At 45.0% G+C, this 26,524-nt stretch overlaps 1 protein-coding gene across 1 annotated transcript in view; it reads right to left on the reverse strand.

The window, feature by feature from the left end:
• fam189b (family with sequence similarity 189 member B) overlaps window positions 1–26,524 on the reverse strand; it is a 69,234-nt gene that overhangs the window by 29,978 nt on the left and 12,732 nt on the right. The window contains exons 2-9 of the mRNA XM_060921438.1: window positions 25,753–25,809; window positions 25,549–25,656; window positions 25,357–25,473; window positions 13,688–13,795; window positions 13,289–13,449; window positions 2,282–2,381; window positions 2,101–2,161; window positions 1,728–1,974 (exon numbers count right to left, since the gene is read on the reverse strand). Coding sequence (XP_060777421.1) covers window positions 1,728–1,974; window positions 2,101–2,161; window positions 2,282–2,381; window positions 13,289–13,449; window positions 13,688–13,795; window positions 25,357–25,473; window positions 25,549–25,656; window positions 25,753–25,809 — 959 coding nt within the window. The remainder of the gene's footprint in view (window positions 1–1,727; window positions 1,975–2,100; window positions 2,162–2,281; window positions 2,382–13,288; window positions 13,450–13,687; window positions 13,796–25,356; window positions 25,474–25,548; window positions 25,657–25,752; window positions 25,810–26,524) is intronic.

Below are 26,524 nucleotides of genomic sequence, written 5' to 3' on the forward strand. Positions count from 1 at the left end.
ATAATAATAATAATATCAGACATTATGATCTTAGAAAACGCTTTAGTGACAAACAGTTACAGACAGTAATATGTCGTGATATTATATTATAAAATATTAATTTTTATTAGTCTATATATTAAATTATATATTACATTTATCTTCTAAAATAACAGACTGTACTCATCACAGCCGGTTTATTTCACCATTGGAGATCAGATCACACAAGACATGAGTTAAATGACTCATTTTAAGGATTTAAGTAGGGGATTTAAAAGCGGTTGTTGGTTTTTTTTTTCACTAGACGGTTGTTTTTACTACCGTACCTGTCTTTGGAGATGATATACCTATAGCCTACTTGACCTCTGATTTGATGAAATAAAATTCGACAAAAATGAAGAATGACACTCCTCGATGATGACTACAGCTTTAATAACACAGATGAAAGAGCCATGGGGCGATAATAAGCCCTACCGGTAAAAATATTCTAAAAGCAAACTGATTAATGCATCAGTAATAGGCTACTAATATTAGTTATAATAATAATATAGGCTATTAGTAATAACGATAGTGATAGTATTAAAGATAGTAGTAGATATTTAAAATAATCAGACTAGGCTACTTACAGGGCAAAGGGCACGTTATCACTGCTCAGCTGTTCGTTTATTAAATAAACCATGCAGTCGCGCAGTAACCACGCGCCGCTTATCAGGTAGAATCACAGATTCCATGGATAGAATAACCCTTCAAAAAAGTGCGACTTATAGTCCGGTGCGATGTATATATGTTTTTTTCGTCTTCATAATGCATTTTTTGGCTGATGCGACTTAAACTCCGGAGCGACGTATAGTCCGGAAAATACGGTATATAGCATTAAATGAAAGTAGTCCTCCTGGATACAACTGATAATTGAAGTGATAACTTATTCACCATTTAAAAAATTATATATATATATATATATATATATATATATATATTAAAAATACTGGCATAGGAGGAGGCATCACAGTTATTTATAATGATTATCTAGGCGCAACACAAAAATCTGGTTATAAATTTAATACTTTTGAAGTTCTTCATACTAATATAATGTATGTAGCCTGAAAAAATAAGTCTACCCTGTCAATTCTGTGAGGAGGCCTAGGAAAACACTTTACCTGGTCACATTTATTTTGACATTTTCTATTATATATAGTTTAAAAATACATGCTTTCCTGAACTGAATTATGTTTCTCTTTTGCATGTATCTTAACCAGTAGTAATTTTCAAGGAAATACTTATATATATATTTTTAAATGCTGAATAAGTTATCACTTCGATTATCAGTATTATCCACATCAATCCTCATCACCTGAGGTAAAAATCACTCATGGCATTTCAACACGAGCCTCGTCATCATCATCGCTTCACTTAATCACTGATTCATCCAGTCAGTTCTGTTCTGCAAGCTAAAGTTCTTTTTATTAACATATTTCTTTCAGGTCAGTATATTAACCTTGCTGAATTTGTTAAACTGGCTCCTTACACAACACAATCTTCGCGAGCAGACACCAAGACAAGGTTACAAAGTAGCCTCATAAAAACATTTCCATATCTATGTCCATTTTCTTAAAGTGGAGACATCAAAATATGTTATTTGCAGAAATTTTTGGGGGTTGTTTTCCAGAATTCTGGGCCACTTCATAAATACACTCCTGTAATAAGATCAGTAGAGGAACAATAAAATATAATCACCACTACATCCTTACCGAAAACTAGAGGTGTTGTAGGTGCTGGGAGAAGAGCAGGAGTTGGACCTTTCGCCTCTGAAAAAGCAGCGAGCCGCAGGTGGTTGTGGGACATTGTAATCAAAGCCCTCCCCTCCTTCACTGACTCCTCGCACCCGTGATCGCACTGCAAATGCCACCTCCAGCACACACGAGTCCTCTGATGGAGAACTGTCGTCTGGAATATCTACAATCTCAGACATCAGCAGAGAGCCACTGTCACCTGACACTGAAGGAGCGACAGACAGACAGAAAAAGAGAGAGAGAGTGGGTGAGAGAGGGGGAGCGTACGTACAAACTGTACATACAATACACAGTGGCACTGCATGGACAGAGTGAACATAAATCTGAGTACCTTCACCGCTGAAGGCCACAGACGTTCCTCTCTCGGCAGAAGGCTCGCCAGTGTGAGTGGGCTACAGACAGACAGTGTCATAGGCTTAATCTCATGCAACTGTGTAAAGAAAGCAAATGGATCACAGCATCACATACCCACATAACGGAGGTAGATACTCTATTCCCTTGCATGCTCTTACCTGACTGAGGTCCCTTTTCCCCATCACTGCTTCATACGGAGGAGGACAGTCTGTAGGGTACAGAGGCACGGGACTCTCCATTGAGCCATTATACGTGATACTATAGACACACAGAAACAGGAACTTGTTGTGAAACAGGATGCAGGTGTCAAGGTTTCGACCAACACGATGTTGGAGTTTCTGGGTGTGCACATCTCTGAAGACCTGTCCTGGAGCAACAACACCGCATCACTGGCCAAAAAAGCCCAACAGCGTCTGTACTTCCTCCGCAAACTGAGGAGAGCAAGAGCCCCGGCCCCCATTATGCACATGTTCTACAGAGGCACCATCGAGAACATCCTGACCAGCTGCATCACCGTGTGGTACGGCGCCTGCACCATGTCCTGCTGCAAGTCTCTGCAGCGCATCGTGAGAGCAGCTGAGAGGATCATTGGTGTCTCTCTCCCTTCTCTAATGGATATTTATAACTCCCGCCTCACCCGCAAAGCCATCAGGATTGCAGGTGACCCCACCCACCCATCTCACAGCCTCTTCAGCCTGCTGCCATCGGGGAGGAGACTGCGGAGTCTCCGGGCCAAAACCAGCAGGCTCAAGAACAGTTTCTTTCACCAGGCAGTCAGGAGGCTCAACTCCCTCCCTGTTCTGCCCCTCATCCCCCCTCTGCCCCCTGCCACAGATTCTGCTCGCACACCCCCCTTCAGCATCTGACATGTCATCCTCACAGTTCCCCCCCCCAACACGTGCGCACACACACATACATACATACATACATCTCATTGTTCATTAACACACTGAACTCAGGGACCGCACATCTCACTTTACCGCACATCTCACTTTACCTCGCTCATTTGCACTATTCTGCACTACCTCATCTTAACAGCTGCTAATTTGTTTATACTGCTTATTTCATGTTTCATGTTTACCTGCTATACCTCAAGTGCCCTTGACTCAAACAATATAAACAGTATAAATAAACAGTATAAACACTAGATAAGAACAAGACAGACTAATTTATTGCATTGCCTGTTTGCACCGTGGGTCAGAGAGGACTGATATTTCATCTGTGCTGTATGTCGAGCATGTATAGCATATTTGACAATAAAGTTGACTTGACTTGACTTGACTTTAAACCAGGCCAATTCGACCAAATCTCTGAGACGATAAGAGGAAGAAACCTTGAAAGGAACCAGACTAATATTGTGACTCGAAATCATTCTGCCTGTATAACTGTATATTATTCTATCCACATTCACTGGATATGAGCAATCACATGCTCGGATTGGCTATTCTACTACTAGGATCATATACCATGAGTAGGGAAAAACAAAGAGTATTGCTGAACCAACTGAGGACGAAATAAAAATTCCATTCGAAAACAAAACCCCCCCCCCAAAAAAAAACAACAAAAATATGGAATAAAAGTCTTTGATGGTAAGAACGTATATTAAAAAAAATTCAAGCATTATTATTATCGCATTTTTCACAAATTACTACTGTCATTTTGCTGGTTTGTTCACATTCTAAGCGGAAATTATTTTGTCAGACATTTTGTATAAAGTGTTGATTTATGAAATTTGAAAAAAATAAAAATAAAAATAGTGTTTCTCAAAATCCAGTGAATGTGGACATAATAAAACAGTTATTCCACTCAATCACCTCGTACATGGCTTATAGCTAACTCAGCGCTACGTGCCTCGTTGGCTATCAGCTCATGTACAGTACATCTCGATTTCGTGGAATAACTGTTAATTATAAAATCAAGCAGTGCCAAGTGTGTTAAAAAGAACTTGAGTATGAGCATTATTATAATTGTAACTTCTTGAAATTTAAAACTTAATTTTCTTGGATAAAACTGAACTTATCAACTGTTCAGTAATGGAGATTTGAGTGTAACCTGTTCATTGCACTGCTGAAACAACATCCACAGAGACTTAAGTGTATCTGTGTGGTACCATCTGTGTGGTACCAGCATCACAAAAAGTTTCGTTCTCCACCAGCAGAACTAGTTCTCTTACAGCAGCTTATACAACGGTGTTGTTGAAATCTTTGTGATGATTAATTTTTTGACAACACCTCTGGATGGAATAGTGGTGCAGTGGTTTGCACTGTTGCCTCATAGCAAGAAGGTTCTGGATTCAAACCTTTCTGTGTGGAATTTGCAGGATCTCCTCGTGCCTGTGTGGGTTTCCTCAGGGTACTCTGGTTTCCTCCCAGATTAACCATTTACACCTGTAGGTTAACTGGCTGCTCTAAATTGCCTGTGAGTGTGAAAGGCTATCTGTCTCTTTGTGTGAGCCCCACAATAGACTGGTGATGTTTCCAGGGTAAACCCCACCTCTCGCCCAATGTCAGCTGGGATTGGCTCCAGCTCACCCTCAACCCACAATAGGTCAGCGATATAGAGAAAAGTTGAATGAAAAACAGCTCGAAGCATTGTTCCGGCTGTAATAATTACAGTTTAATATTAATGTGCTGGTTTGAATACATTATTGTTTCTGTAGGAACCGACAATTCTCAGTTACTTGTATGGCCGATGCGCCATATAATTCAAACTAAATAATAAATTAATTTTAAAAATTTGTTGTTATTTAACAAAACACATATTCATTCACAAAACTGTGAAGATTTCTACAGGGAGATGTTTAACATTTATGGATGGAGTCTCAGGTGTCAGTGCTTTGTAACAGTCAATGTTGAGAGAGTCGTTTTTTCAGTAACATGAAAAAAAGTTGAAAAAAAAGCATTTTCTAATTAACTTCAACCAAGAGATGAGGGAAAGGCGATTTTTAATATAGAGAGGATATTACATAGTGGTGCAAAGTTTATCTTCCAGTGGTGAATGTATATATCATTCGTAAGTGATGCAAATGAGTGAAAATATTTTTCAACATGAGAAGATAAATTTCATATCATTGCACCACCACGTAATGTCTCATCTCATCTCATTATCTCTAGCCGCTTTATCCTTCTACAGGGTCGCAGGCAAGCTGGAGCCTATCCCAGCTGACTAAGGGCGAAAGGCGGGGTACACCCTGGACAAGTCGCCAGGTCATCACAGGGCTACTACGTAATGTTCTTTATATTATATGGATACATCCACAAAAAACACTCAAGTGGTCTCAACTCGTCTTCGACTCTTTCAGTATCATGCTAGCTGAACAGAATATATCTGATAGACCATGAAAAAAAGCCAGCCAATATTATTTAAATACAGTATGTCACTCAGATCCATGATGTGGTTTGTATGAAAAATGTGGGTTTTTCAACACAAGAAGATAAACTTCATATCTTCAAGCCAACGTGTGATTTTCTTTTTATTATATAGACACACTGACAAACAAAAACTACCCAAATTTGTCAAAACAATTCAGTGACTTGAAGATATTGGAAAATATGTTACTCAATGTCCTGGATGTAGCTCGTATGAAAATTTGAGTGGCGTATTTCCCAGTAAAATACTTGTGTCTATATAATAAATACAACCCCGATTCCAAAAAAGTTGGGACAAAGTACAAATTGTAAATAAAAACGGAATGCAATGATGTGGAAGTTTCAAAATTCCATATTTTATTCAGAATAGAACATAGATGACATATCGAATGTTTAAACTGAGAAAATGTATCATTTAAAGAGAAAAATTAGGTGATTTTAAATTTCATGACAACAACACATCTCAAAAAAGTTGGGACAAGGCCATGTTTACCACTGTGAGACATCCCCTTTTCTCTTTACAACAGTCTGTAAACGTCTGGGGACTGAGGAGACAAGTTGCTCAAGTTTAAGGATAGGAATGTTAACCCATTCTTGTCTAATGTAGGATTCTAGTTGCTCAACTGTCTTAGGTCTTTTTTGTCGTATTTTCCGTTTTATGATGCGCCAAATGTTTTCTATGGGTGAAAGATCTGGACTGCAGGCTGGCCAGTTCAGCACCCGGACCCTTCTTCTACACAGCCATGATGCTGTAATTGATGCAGTATGTGGTTTGGCCTTGTCATGTTGGAAAATGCAAGGTCTTCCCTGAAAGAGACTGTGGCAGCGGGGGCATGATCAAGCGCCGGTCTGTGACAGGAGGGCGGAGTTGGGGAAGGTAAGTGGCAGAATCGCTACACCTGAGTGTAATTAACCTGTGTTTTGTGTGTTCTCCCCAGTAAACCGCGCCCTATTTAAGGAGGGAGAGTGAGAGCGGAGGGGAGTTGTTGCCGAGAGGAGATTACAGTGTGTGTGTGCGCGAGTCAGTCTCTGAGTGTTGGTTCTGAGTGTTAGACTGAAAAGTTTGGCAATAAAAGCCTGTATTGCATCCTGATCTCTGTCCTGCTGTCTTCTGTGCTCCATCCACACGTTGTACCCGCTACAGTGGTGCCGAAACCCGAGACAGGTGGAGCACCTGTCCTGCAGCCCCATGGAATCCTCCCCGTTCGCGGACTTGGTCCACGCCCTCACCACGGCTCAGCAGAGCCAGCACCAGGCACTCGTCACGCCCCGGAAGGAGCAGGAGCGCCGCTTCGAAGCCCTGGTGCTGGCTCAGCAGGAAGACCGAGAGGCATTCCGGCGCCTCCTCGCGTCGGCGGGGTCCACCAGCGACCCGGCCGCGGGCCCATCTCCCATCACCTTGACTAAGATGGGCCCGCAGGACGACCCCGAGGCTTTCATCGCGTTGTTCGAGCAGGTCGCCGAAGCCTCGGGGTGGCCGATGGAAAAGCGCGCGGCGCGCCTCCTCCCCCTCCTGACGGGAGAGGCGCAGTTAGCCGCACTACAGCTCCCCGTCGACCACCGGCTGGCCTACGCCGACCTTCGCCGGGCTGTCCTCCAGCGCGTGGGGCGCACGCCGGAGCAGCAGCGCCAGCGCTTCCGCGCGCTGCGGATGGAGGAAGTCGGCAGCCCGTTCCGTTCGGCCAGCAGCTCCGGGACGCCTGCTGGCGGTGGCTGAGGGCCAAAGATCGCGACGCCGAGGGAATCATCGACCAGGTGGCGCTGGAACAGTTCATCGCCCGCCTACCCGCCGGAACCACGGAGTGGGTCCAGTGCCACCACCCAGCGTCGCTGGATCAGGCCGTAGGACTGGCGGAGGATCATCTGGCGGCTGTCCCGGAGGCAGGACAATGGATGACATCATCTTCTCTCTCCTCTTCTCTCTCTCTCTCTCTTCCCCCTCCTCCCGTGTCCCGTCCTCGCCCCATTCCCCCACCACGGAGGCGGGGGCCGGCTCCACCCCAGCCGGCCCGCCGCACCCGTGGTGCCCTCCCGTTTCTCCCTTCTGTGTCTGTCTCTCCCCCCCCTCAGGTGAGTGACCCTCAAACCACAGCTGCAGAGGGGAGGCCCAGGCCGGTTTGTTGGCGCTGCGGGGAACCGGGCCACCTGCAGCAACAGTGTGCCGCGATGGAGGTGGGGGCAGTGGTGCGGATCCCCGACGCGCCAGAGGCTGCCCTCGATCAGGCCGGAGCGTATCACATACCGGTAAGTGTACAAGGGGCGACATATCAGGCGTTGGTGGATTCGGGTTGCAATCAGACCTCGATCCGCCAAAGCCTGGTGCAAGACGAGGCATTGGGGGGAGCACAAGGGGTGAAGGTGTTGTGTGTGCACGGGGATATTCACTGCTACCCGTTGGTGTCGGTCCACATACATTTCAGAGGGGAAAAATCAATAGTGAAGGCGGCGGTTAATCCTCGCCTTACCCACTCTTTGATCTTGGGGACTGATTGGCCGGGATTTCGGGGGTTGATGGCACGCCTAGTAAAGAGTGGGTCCTGCCGGTTATCAGGGGAAGGTCCCGGTGTCGCTTTGGCTGGAGCTGCGGTCGCAGAGCCGTCTACGTCATCTCCGCAACAGAGTGAGGAGCCCCCGGCCCCTCCTCTTTCTACTGGGGAATCCCTCGCGGATTTCCCACTGGAACAATCGCGAGACGAGACTCTGCGACACGCATTTGACCAAGTGAGAGTAATCGATGGTCAAACGCTCCAGCCGAATGCCACCCCGTCCTTCCCCTATTTTTCCATTTTAAAGGATAGGTTATACCGAGTGACGCAGGACACTCAGATGAAGGAGCGAGTCACCCAGTTGTTAATTCCAAAGAGCCGCCGGGAATTGGTATTCCAGGCGGCTCACTTTAATCCCATGGTGGGACACCTCGGGCAGGATAAAACACTCGCCCAGATAATGGCCCGATTCTATTGGCCGGGGATTCGCGGCGACGTCCGTAAGTGGTGTACGGCGTGCCGCGAATGCCAGTTAGTAAATCCAGCGGCCATTCCAAAAGCGCCCTTGCGCCCCCTACCATTAATCGAGACCCCGTTTGAAAGAATTGGGATGGAACTCGTCGGGCCATTAGATCGGTCAACACGAGGGTACCGCTTTATATTGGTTCTGGTGGACTATGCAACGCGATACCCGGAAGCGGTGCCTCTTCGCAATATCTCCGCACGTAGTATTGCAGAGGCCCTCTTCCACGTCATCTCCCGGGTTGGAATCCCGAAAGAGATTCTGACGGACCAACGCACCTCGTTTATGTCACGAACACTGACCGAACTGTATGGGCTACTGGGTATTAAGCCGATCCACACCAGCGTGTATCACCCACAGACGGACGGTTTAGTCGAACGGTTCAATCGCACCCTCAAGAATATTATCAAAAAATTCGTAAGTGAGGACGCACGTAACTGGGATAAGTGGCTCGAACCCTTGTTGTTTGCAGTGCGAGAGGTCCCCCAAGCCTCCACGGGGTTCTCCCCATTTGAATTATTGTATGGGCGTAAGCCGCACGGCATCTTAGATGCACTGCGGGAAAATTGGGAGGAGGGACCTTCACAGAGCAAAAACGAAATTCAGTACGTTATGGATCTGCGCGCAAAACTCCACACGCTCACCCACCTAACTCAGAAGAATTTGCGGCAGGCCCAGGAACGGCAAACCCGCCTGTACAACAAGGGCACGCGCCTTAGAGAGTTCACTCCGGGAGATAAGGTACTCGTCCTGTTGCCCACGTCAAGCTCCAAATTAATCGCCAAGTGGCAAGGGCCCTTTGAGGTCACACGGCGAGTCGGGGACGTCAACTATGAGGTTAGGCGAACGGACAGGGAGGGGGCGCTACCACCTCAAGCTGCTGAAACTCTGGAACGAGGAGGTCCCCGTGGCGTTGGTGTCGGTAGTTCCGGAGAAGGCGGAGCTGGGGCCGGAGGTCCAAAAAGGGTCATTGGCATCTCGCACCTCTCCGGTCCCCTGTGGAGACCACCTCTCCCCGACCCAACTCACGGAGGTCGCCCAGTTGCAGGCAGAGTTTTCGGATGTGTTCTCGCCCCTGCCCGGTCGCACTAACCTCATAGAACACCACATAGAGACGCCCCCGGGGGTGGTAGTGCGTAGCCGTCCTTATAGATTACCCGAACACAAAAAAAAGGTGGTTCGGGAAGAACTTCAGGCCATGCTCGAAATGGGCATCGTCGAGGAGTCCCACAGTGACTGGAGCAGCCCGGTGGTCTTGGTTCCCAAGGCCGACGGCTCGGTCCGGTTCTGTGTGGACTAGGTTTGGCACGGTTATGGGAAAAAAACCGAACCGTACGATACGCCTGTTGCGGTGCAATACGCGTATAAACCGCGGTACCCCTATTTAAGACGTTTGCCAAAAAAAAAAAGAAAGCCGAATGCCCGTATGAAACCACGTGGTTCTCTTTCGCGCGGCGAAAGAATTGAAGTGACAGCGGAGTGTGGATGGCAAGTGCAAAAATGGCAAGTGGGAGTGGAGAAGGCAGGTCGTCGTACATAGAGGATGCCCCCGCGGCATTCAAATCAGGTGTGTGGGAACATTTTGGTTTTCCCATTACATCCGATGACGCCGGCAAAAAATCAATTGACAAAAACGTCACAATATGCAAGCTTTGTAAAGTACGAATGCCGTACACTCGTGGGAATACTTCAAATATGTCTGCACATCTAAAGAGACATCACATGAGTGTATCAGAGGAGGTGAGGAGAGAGCCTGCCAAAACGCAAACTCAGATCACTGCGGCATTCAAACAGACTCTGCCTTACTCCTGACACTTTGTATAAATACTGTAGTAAATAAAAAAGCTGTTGAAATCATCCATGTCTTCCCTCTTGCTGTTTCAAAGTACTACCTGGCTTTTCATCAGAGATTGTTCATAAAATGTGCTTATGTCAACTCAAACTCAGTTTGTGCATGATTATTTCATTGTAACTATAATTTTAACCTCTCTTAAATGCTGTATCCTAAACTATGTTTACTTAAGGTAAATAGTAGGCTATATGCCCAAATACAGAGTACTTAAGATTTAAAAAAAAAAAACCCGCAATACGTACCGAACCACAGACCTCAAACCGCAATACGTACCGAACCGCGACTTTTGTGAACCGTGCCACCCCTAGTGTGGACTATAGAAAAGTCAACGTGGTGTCTAAATTCGGCGCGTACCCAATGCCCCGTATTGATGAGCTGCTCGATCGACTAGGCACGGCTCGCTTTTACTCGACACTGGATTTGACGAAGGGATATTGGCAGATCCCCTTGACTCCATTATCCTGGGAAAAAACGGCCTTTTCCACACCGTTCGGCTTACACCAGTTCGTCACACTTCCGTTTGGGCTGTTTGGGGCGCCCGCTACGTTTCAGCGGCTGATGGACCGGGTCCTCCGGCCCCACGCCACCTATGCGGCCGCTTACTTAGACGACATCATCATTTATAGTAATGACTGGCAGCGGCACCTGCAACACCTGAGGGCCGTCCTTAGGTCGCTGAGGCGGGCGGGGCTCACTGCCAACCCGAAGAAGTGTGCGATTGGGCGGGTGGAAGTATGGTATCTGGGCTTCCACTTGGGTAATGGGCAGGTGCGTCCCCAAATTAATGAGACAGCAGCAATTGCGGCCTGCCCGAGGCCCAAGACCAAAAAGGGGGTGAGACAGTTCCTGGGGCTGGCTGGCTATTATCGTAGGTTTATACCTAATTATTCGGACGTCACCAGCCCGCTGACTGACCTCACTAAAAAGGGGGCGCCAGATCCTGTCCAGTGGACGGAGCAGTGCCAGCGGGCTTTCTCTGAGGTAAAGGCTGCACTGTGTGGGGGGCCACTTTTGCACTCCCCTGACTTCTCTCTCCCTTTTTTGTTACAGACGGATGCGTTGGACAGAGGGCTGGGGGCCGTTTTGTCCCAGCAGGTGGGGGGAGAGGATCGCCCAGTGTTATACATCAGCCGAAAGCTGTCAGTGCGTGAGGGGCGCTACAGCACCATCGAGAAAGAGTGCCTGGCGATCAAGTGGGCGGTCCTCACCCTCCGTTACTACCTGCTGGGGCGCTCTTTCACCCTCTGTTCGGACCACGCGCCCCTCCAGTGGCTCCACCGCATGAAGGATGCCAACGCGCGGATCACCCGTTGGTATCTGGCGCTCCAACCTTTCAACTTCAAGGTGGTCCACAGGCCGGGGGCACAGATGGTCGTGGCAGACTTCCTCTCCCGTCAAGGGGGGGGGGGGAGTCGGCTGCGGGCCGGACGGGTGCCCGGCCTGAGTCGGGCGGTGGGGGTATGTGGCAGCGGGGGCGTGGTCAAGCACCGGTCTGTGACAGGAGGGCGGAGTTGGGGAAAGTAAGTGGCAGAATCACTACACCTGAGTGTAATTAACCTGTGTTTTGTGTGTTCTCCCCAGTAAACCGCGCCCTATTTAAGGAGGGAGAGTGAGAGCGGAGGGGAGTTGTTGCCGAGAGGAGATTACAGTGTGTGTGTGCGCGAGTCAGTCTCTGAGTGTTGGTTTTGAGTGTTAGACTGAAAAGTTTGGCAATAAAAGCCTGTATTGCATCCTGATCTCTGTCCTGCCATCTTCTGTGCTCCACCCACACGTTGTACCCGCTACAGAGACGTTGTCTGGATGGGAGCATATGTTGCTCTAGAACCTGGATATACCTTTCAGCATTGATGGTGTCTTTCCAGATGTGTAAGCTGCCCATGCCACACGCACTAATGCAACCCCATACCATCAGAGATGCAGGCTTCTGAACTGAGCGCTGATAACAACTTGGGTCGTCCTTCTCCTCTTTAGTCCGAATGACACGGCGTCCCTGATTTCCATGAAGAACTTCAAATTTTGATTCGTCTGACCACAGAACAGTTTTCCACTTTGCCACAGTCCATTTTAAATGAGCCTTGGCCCAGAGAAGACGTCTGCACTTCTGGATCATGTTTAGATACGGCTTCTTCTTTGAACTATAGAGTTTTAGCTGGCAACGGCGGATGGCACGGTGAACTGTGTTCACAGATAATGTTCTCTGGAAATATTCCTGAGCCCATTTTGTGATTTCCAATACAGAAGCATGCCTGTATGTGATGCAGTGCCGTCTAAGGGCCCGAAGATCACAGACACCCAGTATGGTTTTCCGGCCTTGACCCTTATGCACAGAGATTCTTCCAGATTCTCTGAATTGTTTGATGATATTATGCACTGTAGATGATGATATGTTCAAACTCTTTGCAATTTTACACTGTCGAACTCCTTTCTGATATTGCCCCACTATTTGTCGGCACAGAATTAGGGGGATTGGTGATCCTCTTCCCATCTTTACTTCTGAGAGCCGCTGCCACTCCAAGATGCTCTTTTTATACCCAGTCATGTTAATGACCTATTGCCAATTGACCTAATGAGTTGCAATTTAGTCCTCCAGCTGTTCCTTTTTTGTACCTTTAACTTTTCCTGCCTCTTATTGCCCTTGTCCCAACTTTTTTGAGATGTGTTGCTGTCATGAAATTTCAAATGAGCCAATATTTGGCATGAAATTTCAAAATGTCTCACTTTCGACATTTGATATGTTGTCTATGTTCTATTGTGAATACAATATCATTTTTTGAGACTTGTAAATTATTGCATTCCGTTTTTATTTACAATTTGTACTTTGTCCCAACTTTTTTGGAATTGGGGTTGTACTATTTTAAACATAGCTACTGTTAATAAGCAGAGAAGTACCGAGAGGAAATCGTGCTTCTGTGTGTGTGTGTGTGTGTGTTTCTCACCTCTGAGCATCAGTCTCAGAGCTGCACGTGTATTCGGGGGGGTAGTAAGGAGGCGGAGGGATGGGTGGGACAAACTCTTCAAAGTCCATCATATTACTGAGAAAGGCATCCTGAGGAGTGGTGCATTCTGGGTTAACTGAGCGTGTTCGGTGAGGAGCCAGCTACAGAGACACAGAGGAGCCAAGGACATGGTAAAGGTGTTAAAGTGTTCTTGATTAACCAAGCTACATGGTCACAAGGAAATCAGTCTGACTGTTGTGTGTGTAGAAGCAGGTATGTATATGTACAGTACTCTAAGTGTACAAAGGCATTTAGGATTCATTACAATATGCACTGATGTGTTGTTGCTTTTTTTTTTGTTGTCGCAAAATGTCCATGTAAATGTTGCCTCATACTCACCAGGTGAAGCAAGTCCAGAGAAAAAATATGGATGCTACAGGTGACCGTGGACAAAGTGCAAATGATGGTAGAGAGGATGCTAAGCCCACAGGCACTAAACAGCAGGTCCTACACACACACACAAAATACACAGGTATTTTCATGGGTAAAAAACAAGACATGTTCATTCACAGGCTGTTCATGATAAAGATCATTATTAATATGTATACTAATAGCTCGTCCATACAGTCAAGTGGAGCAAATGTTAATGTTAATATGTTTAACAAATATTATTCACATATCCTCTTAGACTACAGGATCTACCACTTGCAGGTATTGCACAACGTAGTTCACTACTTTGATTGGGTCCCATTATAACCTGCTCTCTTGACGTATGGAAACATGTCCTTCAAGTTCCTTGGTTATAACTGTAAATTCCATAGATTCTCTCGTATCTGGCACAACAATCATCTCTTGACAGGATCTAAACCCTTTGTTTTTCCTTCTTGGTCAAATAGAAATGCTCATACACTGAATGATCTTTTCAACTCAGATGGTTTACGTTGTTTTCATGACCTTCACAACTCCTTTTCTCTTCCCAGTACATCCTATTTCTTATACCTTAGGTTATATTCTGGACTTAGGACATATGGGGTTCCCTGGGATATCCATTTAGATAATCATCCTCTGCTTGAACATCTACAAAAATTTTTATCAACCCAGGGTTTGGTTTCTTATTTGTATAATTTATTTACTACACATCAAGATCTGGTCATTGGTCCTTTTTCAGTGTGGTGCAGGTAGCTTGGCAGACTTGATGTGGAATTTGATTGGGAGACTATTTGGAACAATATTTTCATTTCTTCAAAAAACCTGGCTCATTGATTAGGCCACACCAATTCGATTAGTTGGTTCTCGGAATAGCCGCTTGAAGAAAATGCAAAATGAAAAAAAAATTTAAATCAGACTCCCGCCAACAGAAAAGGTCACGTGACGTGAGATCACGTGACGTCAAAAACCAATCAAATCGCCCCTTTCACTTTCATTAAAGACTTGTGAAGTAGCCTACTCCTGGTCAAATCTTTTTTTCTGTGCATTGTAGATGTTCAATTGACTGTAATTCAATCGTTCATTTAGCCTATCTGTTTACTGGTTTGCCTGTATTGCTTGGTCTATTTCCACCGCTAATTTTACCGTCAGAGCATTTTTTTATTTTTATTTCGCCTGCTCGCTTCATATTTTTCCTGAAAAAATCCGAGAACCAACTAATTAAATTGGTGTGGCCTTAAGACTTTTTAAGTTTGCTCACAACAGAGCTTAGTTAATGAAAATCTCTCATGACAAAATCTGTAATAAATGTAGTACAGGCTCTGTCTGGGACTATTATATCCCCATTCACTGGATATAAGCAATCACACTACTCTACTACTAGGCTATCAGAATATATACCGTGAGAAGAGAAAAACAAAATGGCGGAGCGTGTTGCTGAACCAACCGAATACAAAATAAAAACTCTAAAACAAAACCCCAAAAATACAAAAAAAGCAATGAAAATAAAAGTATTTGATGGTAAGAATGTATTTTTTATTTTTCAAGAATTATGATTCTAGCATTTTTGTCAGTAAATTGGCTGAGAACGCTTTGACTACAAACATGGACACCTCGAACTACAATCCCCAAGTCTCACAGCGCCCTCTGTCTTCCGACTACTGATCTCAGCTGACACTCATTTCCCTAATCACTGCTCTCCCCATTTAAGTCTCACACACATGCCACTTCAGTGTGAAGTATCATTCTGCTCCATGCAGTTCATATCAAGCTGTGGTAATTCTGACTGCCTCTCTATTTCTGCCCTTTGCTTACTCTCTCACGGTTTCACCCTTTGTCTTTCCTCCACCACGTTGTTCGCCAATCACCCGACCCTCACTTGCTACCGAACACAATAACTGTCTCTCGATTTGGATTTGTCTACAGTTTGCGTCATGCCTTCTTCTGCACATACATTCGTAAGTGCCTGCATTCTGACAGGATACTTCACCGCTATAGATGTAGGAGAGGAAGTGAAACAAACTGCGCTTAACGCCCAGGGACACCTTCTGGGAGAACATCAGCAGATGCTAGCGGACCTCAACACAAGAATGGTGCAATTAGCTTCTGTGATGTCGCAGGCCCTCCTAGCATGCCCTGAGGCTCCTCCAAACCCTACGCTGCAACTTCCTGCTCTGGAAAGATTCATGGGAAACACAGATAAACGCAGATAAACTACTTTGACTAGGTCCCATATAAGGGTTTCTTGCTACAGTGCTCCATGTATTTTGCTTCCATGCCTAACCTGTCTGAAGAACATAAAATTGTGAAGTTCCTCTCTTTTCTTACCAGTAAAGCACAGTGCCAGTGCCGTTTGGAACCAAGGAGATGAGCAAACGAAGTCTTACCAGCAATTTCTCGCTCAATTCAAGAGGGTATTTGACCATGAAACTGAGGGGACTGAAGTAGGAGAGAGCCTTCTCAACATTTCCCACGGTTTGCATAGCGTGGCTGAATACGTGTTGGACTTCGGGACACTGGCGGCCACCAGTGGGTGGAATGATCCAGCATTGAAGGCAGTCTTTCATCAAGGTCTGCGTCCCAAGATTCTCAGCGAGCTCGTCTGCAAGGATGAAGATGATTTCTTGGGCTTCGCAAACTTCTATCGCCGTTTCATTAGGGGTTTCAGCACGATCGCCGCTCCCTTAACTCCCTTGCTCTAGATTCACTCATCGACCTAGCCATCCACCTGGACCATCTATTGTCACACCGCCCCTCCATTCAGGAAAGTGTTCAGCCATATGAAAGCAAATCACCCATGGATCTATCTAATACCCGGTTGACACGTTCCAAACGTCTCCGGAGGAAACAGGAGAGCTTATGCTTCTACTGCGGGAATGCCGAGCACCAGCTCAGACAGTGTCACCTCCATCTGTCTTGTGCAACTCCCACTGCAGGTCCTGCACGTAGCGTGAGTCCCACACAAACTTTCAATTCAAAATCATTTAAGGTTCCTGTACTGTTAAAGTTGGCAAACTCCACACATATCTTCTCTGTGTTTATTGATCCAGGGGCAGAGGGGAACTTTGTCAGCAACTTCGTTACCCAGCGGTTCAACCTGCCAACAACCCCTCTCCAAAATGCACTCCATATGCAAGCTATCGACAGAGGACCCATAGGAGAAGGTCTCGTCACAAGGCGCACCATCCCCCTTCATATCCAGGTGGGGGTGTTACATTCAGAGTTCATCTCCCTCTACTAGGGTTGGGCGGTATTACGGTAAGAAGGTATCCCGAGGTATCCAAAAGTACCAACGGTATCGGTCTCATTACCATCATTTTAAAAAAATATATAATATCTAAATAAATATGGAGTACATGAGGTCATAATATAAAATAATAAATTGAAGATCATCCCGAATAACTGTGTGATCGTATTTTCACTAATTCTATTAATTTCCTAAAGAAGTTCTCATCGCGTGCAGGGTTGTTTATGTCGTTACCATGGCAACCCTGCGTGACATTTTGGAGTCTGACAGAAAGCTTCGCAAGAGACTGAGACCGGGGGTGTCATGGCTCAGATGGCTAAGGCACCGTACCATAAATCCGGGGACCCGGGTTCGATTCCGACCCGAGGTTATTTCCCGATCCCGTCTCTCTCTCCCCCGCTCATTTCCTGTCTCTCTATACTGTCCTATCTAAAAAAAAAAAAAAGAGACTGAGACCGCGGTTGAAAGATGGCAAGTCAAGATAACGAGTTAGTGGCAAAAAAAAAAATACAACATCGGCAGTGTGGCAGTATTTTGGTTTCAAACCAAACGAAAAATCTAATATGTCCCCTAAGGCACACCATAGCCTGGGGTACTCCACTTCCACGAGATCTCTCCAATGAGTTGTGTTTTGAGTAGGTTACATGAGTAACAACAAGGTAAAATAATATAACGTATGACATTTGGGATGTGGGTAATAAACGTTTGAAATGTCATCTACTGAAGAAACGGAAGAAAACATCGTAGCGTAAACTGTTAGGTTTCTGGTGGGAATTAGCAATGCGCTTGCTATCTTTGTTGGGTTTGTTAAACCGTATGGATTTAAGTGGAATAATTGTAAGGAGTTATGTGATCAAGACAACGTTTTAAGCAAGGTAAGGCCATTTGATTATTAATTTCCCCGCCATGGCATGACGTGGGCCCATATGATTTTGCCTTGTGCAGCTATCACGCATTTGAATTAGGTTCGCCTCATTTGCGCTGAAGAATATGGTTTATCGCGCAGTCTAAACGGACTTGGGTGTTGGTTGATTCTTTTTCTTTTTTTATTTCCCATGCTTGAAAGGGTATGATCCTGCTCATCGTGTACTTTTTTTTGATGGAGCAGGTGAAATAGTGCTGCAAATGGCGTTTCAACGCAGACATGTGTAAACGACAGTTGAATGCTATTTTCAAGATGAAGGAAGAGTTGCGTGATGCTTTGAAATATCTCTTAATCCATTCATCAATGCACAAAATTCGCTTTGCTGCTTAATCCATACCACAATGCACACAATTCGCTATGCTGCTTTTAAATAGTACATTTGAGGCATAGGCGCACGTTACACAGTAGGCCGAAACAAAATATTATTTTTTTCTCGGTAATACCGTATACCCCGGGAAAACCCAGAGACAGTTTAAAGGTATCAAAATTTGGATACCGCCCAACCCTACCCTCTACGTCACCTCTATAGAGGACCATGATATCATCCTTGGCTACCCTTGGCTGCAGCTTCACGATCCTTTGATTTCCTGGCAAAGCAAAGAAATTTTCCAGTGGTCACCTACCTGCTTCCAGGGTTGCAACGCTTGACCTCATGTAAGCATCTCATCTACCTTGGTGGAAAGTCTGTTACCAGATTCCCTTGACAACATCCCAGAATATTATCTGGACCTCAAGGAAGTATTTAGCAAGGGAAAAGCCTGTGGTTTACCACCTCATCATCCATACGACTGCGCTATCAACTTTTTGCCTGGCATGACACCGCTAAGAGGCCGCATCTACCCACTCTCCCAGAAAGAGCACACAGCTATGGAAGAATGCATCCAGGAGGCCATCAAGGAAGGTTACATCCGTCCTTCCAGATCTCCAACTGCGGCGGGCTTCTTCTTTGTGGAAAAACAGGGTGGTGGTCTCAGGCCATGCATTGACTATAGAGGACTTAATCAGGTGTCCATGAAATATCCCTATCCTCTTCCTCTGGTCCCAACAGCCCTGGAGCAACTCAGGTCAGCGAAAATCTTCACTAAGCTCAACTTACACAGTGCCTATCATCTCATTAGAATAAAAAGGGGTGACGAGTGGAAAACCGCCTTCAGCACTACTGCCGGCCATTTTGAATACCGGGTAATGCCGTATGGCCTTTCTTCTGCTCCCAGCATATTCCAGTGCTTGATAAATGACGTTCTATGGGACATGTTAGGCAAATATGCCATAGCGTACATTGACGATATCTTCATCTACTCCCCAGACAAAGCAACCCACAAGGGTCATGTTAGAGCAGTTCTTAATCGCCTGCTCAAGAACCACCTCTACGTCAAAGCTGAAAAATGTGAGTTCAACCGGAAATGTATCTCCTTCTTAGGCTATGTCATCAGTGCTGAGGGGGTTAGTATGGACTCTTCCAAGGTTTCGGTGGTCACCTCCTGGCCCACTCCCAAGTCCATCAAGGACCTACAACGTTTCTTGGGTTTTGCAAACTTCTATCGCCGTTTCATTAGGGGTTTCAGCACGATCGCTGCTCCCTTAACTGCTTTGCTCAAGCAGCTCCAGTGGAACCCCGCGGTAGAAGAAGAGTTCAGTCATCTGAAGCAAGCTTTCATCTCAGCCCCAGTGTTACAGCATCCTGACCCTTCAAAGCCATTCATTCTTGAGGTAGATGCATCTGACACCAGAGTAGGGGCCATTCTGTCACAACGTTTTGGGGAGAAATTGAAAACTCATCCTATAGCCTTCTCTTCTAGAAAACTCTCGCCTGCAGAAAGAAATTATGATGTGGGTAACATACAGCTGCTTGCCATCAAACTAGCCCTTGAAGAGTGGCGACACTGGTTAGAGGGAGCTACTCATCCATTTATCATCCTCACGGATCATAAGAATCTGGAGTACCTCAGAAAAGCTAAGAGATTAAACCCTTGTCAGGCCAGGTAGGCTCTTTTCTTTACTCGCTTTGATTTCACCATATCATTCCCTCCAGGCTCTAAGAACACCAAAGCCGATGCACTATCATGAGTCTTTGCCCCACCTCATCAAGACTCTGTCACATACTCAATTCTCCCACAGCAGAGTTTTGTACAGTCTATTACCTGGGACCTCGATAAGGAAATAAGGGAATCCCAACCTCAGACTCAACCTCTCAATCTTCCACCAGGACTGAATGTACTGAATCACCTCAGAGGCAGACTCATCACGTGGGCTCATACATCTCCTGCCACACCCTGGCAGTCAATGCACCCATCAGCTGTTGAAAAACAAATATTGGTGGGAGAGCATGATCACAGACATTAACCATTTCATCGCTTCATGCTCTGTTTGTGCCCAAGCCAAAGTGCCAAGAACCCTACCAGCAGCCAAGCTCTGTCCCCTTCCTGTACCTCAGAGACCCTGGTCACACATAGCTATCGATTTCATCTCCCCCCCCCAAGGCAATACAACCATTATGGTCACCATCGACCGCTTCTTCAAAGCCCTTAAACTTATCGTGTTACCTGGCATCCCCACAGCAACTCAAATGGCAGAATTACTGTTCCAGCATGTTTAGATATTATGGCCTTCCTGAAGACATTGTCAGCGATCGGGGCCCTCAGTTCATCTCACACTTTGACATGCTTCATGGAAAGACTGGGGATATCAGTGAGTCTCACATCAGGGTATCATCCCCAGTCAAACGGTCAAGTTAAAAGAGCTAATCGAGAAATCGGCTGCTTCTTGAGGATTTTCTGCATGCGCAAACAGGGGGACTGGGCACATTTCCTCACATGGGCCGAGTATGCACAGAATTCCCTGAAACATTCCGCAACTCAGTTGACACCATTTCAGTGCATACTTGGCTACCAACCACCCTTGTTCCCCTGGGACGATGCACCCAGCCACATACAAGCAGTAGAAGATTGGTTTTCACGCAGCCAGACGATATGGAAGGAGGTCCACCAACGTCTGGAAACCGTCAATGCCCGGTATAAGGAGTATGCTGACAAGCGGCGGGCAAACAGTCCAGACTTTTCTCCAGGCGACAGAATATGGGTGGCAACTAGGAACCTCAGAGAACCCAACACCCATAAGAAGCTCCAGCCACAATACATTGGATATTTCAAGGTCATTCCTTGCATAAACGAGGTCTCATACCATCTGGAACTCCCCCCTCACAGCAGGCTAGCACCCACATTTCACATCTCCAGTCTAAAACCTGCGATCCCGAGGCCCTTTGCTGAGAACGCACCAGTCCAGGAACACCCAGCTCTCGACATAGAGGGTGAACCAGTCTACCAGGTAAATAAGATCCTCAACTCAAGACGAAGAGGAGGACAAATCAAGTACCTGGTAGATTGGGAGGGTTACGGCCTTGAAGAACAGAGCTGGGTCGCTGCCAAGGATGTTCTAGACCACTCCTCAAGCAAGAATTTCACATCCTACATCCTGACAAACCAGCACCCAGAGGAAGGGGGTGTCCCAGGAAGAATGTAGCTCCCAGAGGGAGCACCTCAGGGGGGGTTCCGTCAGTAAATCGGCTGAGAACGCTTTCACTACAAACATGGACACCTCAAACTACAATCCCCAAGTCTCACAGCGCCCTCTGTCTCCCGACTACTGATCTCAGCTGACACTCATTTCCCTAATCACTGCTCTCTCCATTTAAGCCTCGCACACATGCCACTTCAGTGCGAAGTATCATTCTGCTCCATTCAGTTCATTCCAAGCCATGTTAATTCTGACTGTCTCTCTATTTCTGCCCTTTGCTTACTCTCTCACGTTTTAGCCTTTTGTCTTTCCTCCACCGCGTTGTTTGCTGATCGCCTGACCCTCACTTGCTACCGACTATTGTCTCTCAATTTGGATTTGTCTACAGTTTACCTCACGCCTTTTTCTGCACATACATTCATAAGTACCTACATTCTGACAATTTTTCACAAATTGCTACTGTCATATAGCCGGTTTCTTTATATTCTTCATCTTTAAGCATTAAAATTCGTTGAATTTTTTTTTTAAGACTGATCAAAAGTTCAAAGTTTGAAACTTATATAACTGAAATGTCCAAAGAAAAATTAAATAAATATCTAACAATAAGGTTTTATACTTTGGCATGACAGCAAGATGGCACTTTATAAAAGAAAAAAAAACAACAACACTTAAGTCAATTCGTGCAGCCATTGATAGGTTTTTAAGAAGTCTGTCTTAGCAGAAATGATTTTGTCTGACGTTTTGTACAAAGTTTTTTTTTTTTATTTATCAAATTTGCTAAAAATAAAAATGATCTGTTTCTCAAAATCCAGTGAATGTGGATAGAATAAAATAGTTATTCCACTCAATCTTGTCATACATGGCTTATAGCCAACTTGGTTCTACACACCTCGTCGGCTATCAACTCATGTATGACTCGACTTCATGGAATAACTGTTAATTATATACATATGTTTTGGGAAGGCCCACCCATCATGGAGTTTTGGAATTTATATAAAGTACTGTCTAAATTTTTAATGGTCAATATCCCCTTATGCCCAGGTTTACTTTTACTAGTAGATAACACTGATATACTGTTAACAGCAGAAAAAGATATCAATGGCGGCACTGACCACATCCAAAAAGACCATTTTGAAAGGGTGGTTTGACCCAAATACTCACCTGTCTTCTGTTTGGCATTCCTACTTCTTAGGTGTTTTAATTTTAGAGCTTGCCAAATTTCACAAGGCAATATGTAGAACAATAAATAGCTGGTCAGCTATTTGAGTCCTTTTTTGTTTGCCATAGTGATGGATAGCTTGACGGACGAAGTGAGGCAAGAGTCACCATGGAACATGATGTTTGCGAATGATATTGTGATATGTGGTGAAAGTAGAAAGGAGGTTGAGTTGGGTTTGGAGAGATGGAGGTATGCATTAGAACGAAGAGGAATGAAGGTGAGCAGTAGCAAAACAGAATACATGTGCATCAATGAGAATGGGGATGAGAGTGTAGTGAAGATGCAAGGAGTAGACGTAAAGAAAGTTGGTGAATTCAAGTACCTGGGGTCAACTGTGCAGGAAAATGGAGGCTGCGATAGTGAGGTGAGAAAGAGAGTGCAGGCAGGGTGGAGCAGTTGGAGAAGGATTTTGGAAGTCATTTGTGATAGGAAAGTCCCAACAAAAGTGAAAGGTAAGATGTATAAGACAGTAGTGAGACCAGCTGTGATGTATGGATTGGAGAACATACCCTTAATGAAGAGACAGGAGGCAAAGTTGGAGGTGGCGGAGTTGAGGAGTTAAGGTTTGCGATGGGAGTGACAAGGTTGGACAGGATAAGGAATGAGCACATCAGAGGGACAGCACATGTGGAGAGCTTGGGAATTAAGCTAAGAGAGATGAGACTGAGATGGTATGGACACATCCTGAGAAGTGATGTACAGTAGAGCATGTGGGAAGGAGAATGTTGAGGATGGAGCTGCCAGGCAAACGAAAACAAGGAAGGCCAAAGAAGAGATACATGGATGTGGTGAGAGAGGACATGAAAGTGGCAGGTGTGGGATGAGAAGGATGTGGAAGACAGGGAGCAATGGAGACAAAAGATCCGCTGTGGCGACCCCTAATCGGGAGCAGCCAAAAAAGGAAGAAGAAATAGCTGGTCAGCTGCTATAGTTTTTGTTGAAGATTTAATGAAGTAAGTGTCTACGTACTCACTTTAAGCCATGTACAATGTGTGACATTGATATCTGTATGCAAGTTGTATGCGCCCCCTATTTTTCTTTCTTTTCCTTCCCACTCCCAAGGCATTGCTGTTTGTTTGTTTGTTTGTTTTCTAAAAATGATTCAATAAAAAGTTAACAAAAAACAAATATTATACACAACTCTATGCATTTTGAAATCTGTTGAAAGACAACCCCAGAATGCGATAATTTGCAAATAATGGAAACCCTATATTTCATTGAAAATAGTACGAAGACAACATATCAAATGTTGAAACTGAGAAATTTTATTGTTTTTTGAAAAATATATGCTCATTTTGAATTTGATGTCAGCAACACGTTTCAGAAAAGTTGGGGCAAGGGCGTTGTGTAATGCAAAAAATATATATATATATATATATATATATATATATATATATATATATATATATATATATATATAAAAATATATAATTTTTTTTTAAATGCAGGGCGGCACGGTGGTGTAGTGGTTAGCACTGTTGCCTCACAGCAAGAAGGTCTGGGTTCGAGCCCCGTGGCCGGCGAGGGCCTTTCTGTGCGGAGTTTGCATGTTCTCCCCGTGTCCGCGTGGGTTTCCTCCGGGTGCTCCGGTTTCCCCCACAGTCCAAAGACATGCAGGTTAGGTTAACTGGTGACTCTAAATTGACCGTGGGTGTGAGTGTGAATGGTTGTCTGTGTCTATGTGTCAGCCCTGTGATGACCTGGCGACTTGTCCAGGGTGTACCCCGCCTTTCGCCTGTAGTCAGCTGGGATAGGCTCCAGCTTGCCTGCGACCCTGTAGAACAGGATAAAGCGGCCACAGATGATGAGATGAGATGAGATATTTTTAATGCTAATGTTAAGACCTTTAGGTTAAAGTTTTACACAGATTTTTAAAACTGGTGGTGGTTCTTCTTTCTGCTGTTCCCATTAGTGGTCACCACAGTGGATAATGTCCCCCCATCTCCTCCTGTTCTCCGTATCTTTTTTTGTCACACCAACCATCCTCATGTCTTCCTTCACCACATCCATAAATCTTATCTTTGGTCTTCTTTTCCTTCTACCTGGCAACTCCATCTCCAGCATTCTTTTCCCAATATACCCTGGATCTCTCCTCTGTAGTGTCCAAACCACCTCAATCTCGCCTCTCTCACTTTGTCTCCAAATTGTCCTACATCTGCTGTCCTTCTAAAATACTCATTTCTCATCCTGTCCAACTTTGTCACTCCCAGTGAAAATATCAGTATCTTCAACTGAAAATAGTCAATATACAGAAAAATCTATGAATAAGTGGAGGTGGGGTGTACAAACCTTTGACTGGTACTGTAACTTATTGCAATGATTTGATAAAATTGCTTATTTATTTATTATCATTCTTTTTTAGTCTTATGTATTATTATTATTATAGTTGAATGTGCAGCCTGTGCTTTTTTTCAGCTAGCTCCTCCTCAGCACCTGTTGTATCCTGTGTTTCAGGCTCTGAGCCCTCCCCTGCCCATAGAAAGTGAATAAAACCAATCAAAATTTGATACACTGTGATTGCTCCACCCTCTGGGTCTGCTAGCTGGCTTTTCGTGATGTAATATAATCAATCTATCTGAAGCAGTTCTAGGCCCTGAGTACATACAGTAATGATACTGTGACTGACACTGAGAAACAGAAGCTACCCCCACCCGCTCACTCTATCCTTAACTGCTTCTAACTTTTCACACAAATTGACTTCTAGCAATCTAAGAAATGTACAATAGAAATGAAAATACCTTGAGTTGATGCCGTACTGATTGGCAGTCGGCATGCAGGTAGAGCACTAAAGTCTCATCTTTCATCAAAGAGCATTTCTGTTTCAGGTCACAGCATACACACAGATTGTGGTCCGTCTGTAGTGCACAAGCAGTGAGACAAGTAAGTGATGAGGAGAGGGAAGAAGAGGAGAAAAAAGGAAGACAGCTTACCTGGCAGTTGAGGTACGATTTGACCATCTGTGCATTCTGACAGGACAGCATGGAGCCAGCCAGGCTGAGAATCACACACACGGCAGACAGCAGCATGAACAGTGATACCTGCATGAAACACATTTGTTTCTTATTCCCTCTGAACACACATCAAAAAAGCAAAATAAAGAAATAAATTTCCTGATACATGATAGTCAAACCTACCACCAGTGTGAAGGGTCTCCTCCAAGATATCACTCCTACTATCCCAGAAGCCACAACCTACAGGGCAATGTGGAGATACTTGAAACTTTATGCCATTTACAAGATATATTTCACAAGCACTGTACCAAGAAACTGGAAATGGTTTTACTTCCTCTTGGCCAAATACAGTGCCATGAAAAAGTATTTGTTCCCTCCTGATTTCCTCTATATTTGCATATTTGTAACACTAAATGGTTTCACATCCTCATATAAGGAGATAACATGGAAACACAAAACACAGTCTTTAAATGATCCCTTTATTTATTGAAGGAAAAGTTTACACAACTCCTATTGTATAATCATCCATGTGAAAAAGTAACCGCTCTCCCAAACTTAACAACTGGTTGCGCCCAGTTGTAGATCAGTCATTCACATCACTGTAGAAGAATTTTAGCCCACTCTTTTTTTGCAGAATTGCTTTGATTCAGCCACACTGGAGTGCTGTCGAATATAATCAAAGTCCTTCCCATGCCACATCAAGCAGCGTCAATCTCCATTCCATTTCTATGACCCTCATCCTCTCACCTATTAGCTAGGGTTACAGTGGGGGGCTAGTCATCTGGTGACCACAAGAGTTTGACTCCCTACTCACATCTGTATTGCAGTGTGCCTAACCAGATGGCAGCAGGTACCATTTTTAATGATGGTCTTTGGTATGACCTGACCGCAAGTAGAACTCATGCTCTCCTGGTCGAGAGGTGGACATGTTAACCACTATGCCAGCTCCTGGCTG

Source organism: Neoarius graeffei, chromosome 5 (genome assembly GCF_027579695.1).
Source record: "Neoarius graeffei isolate fNeoGra1 chromosome 5, fNeoGra1.pri, whole genome shotgun sequence".
NCBI lineage: Eukaryota > Metazoa > Chordata > Actinopteri > Siluriformes > Ariidae > Neoarius > Neoarius graeffei.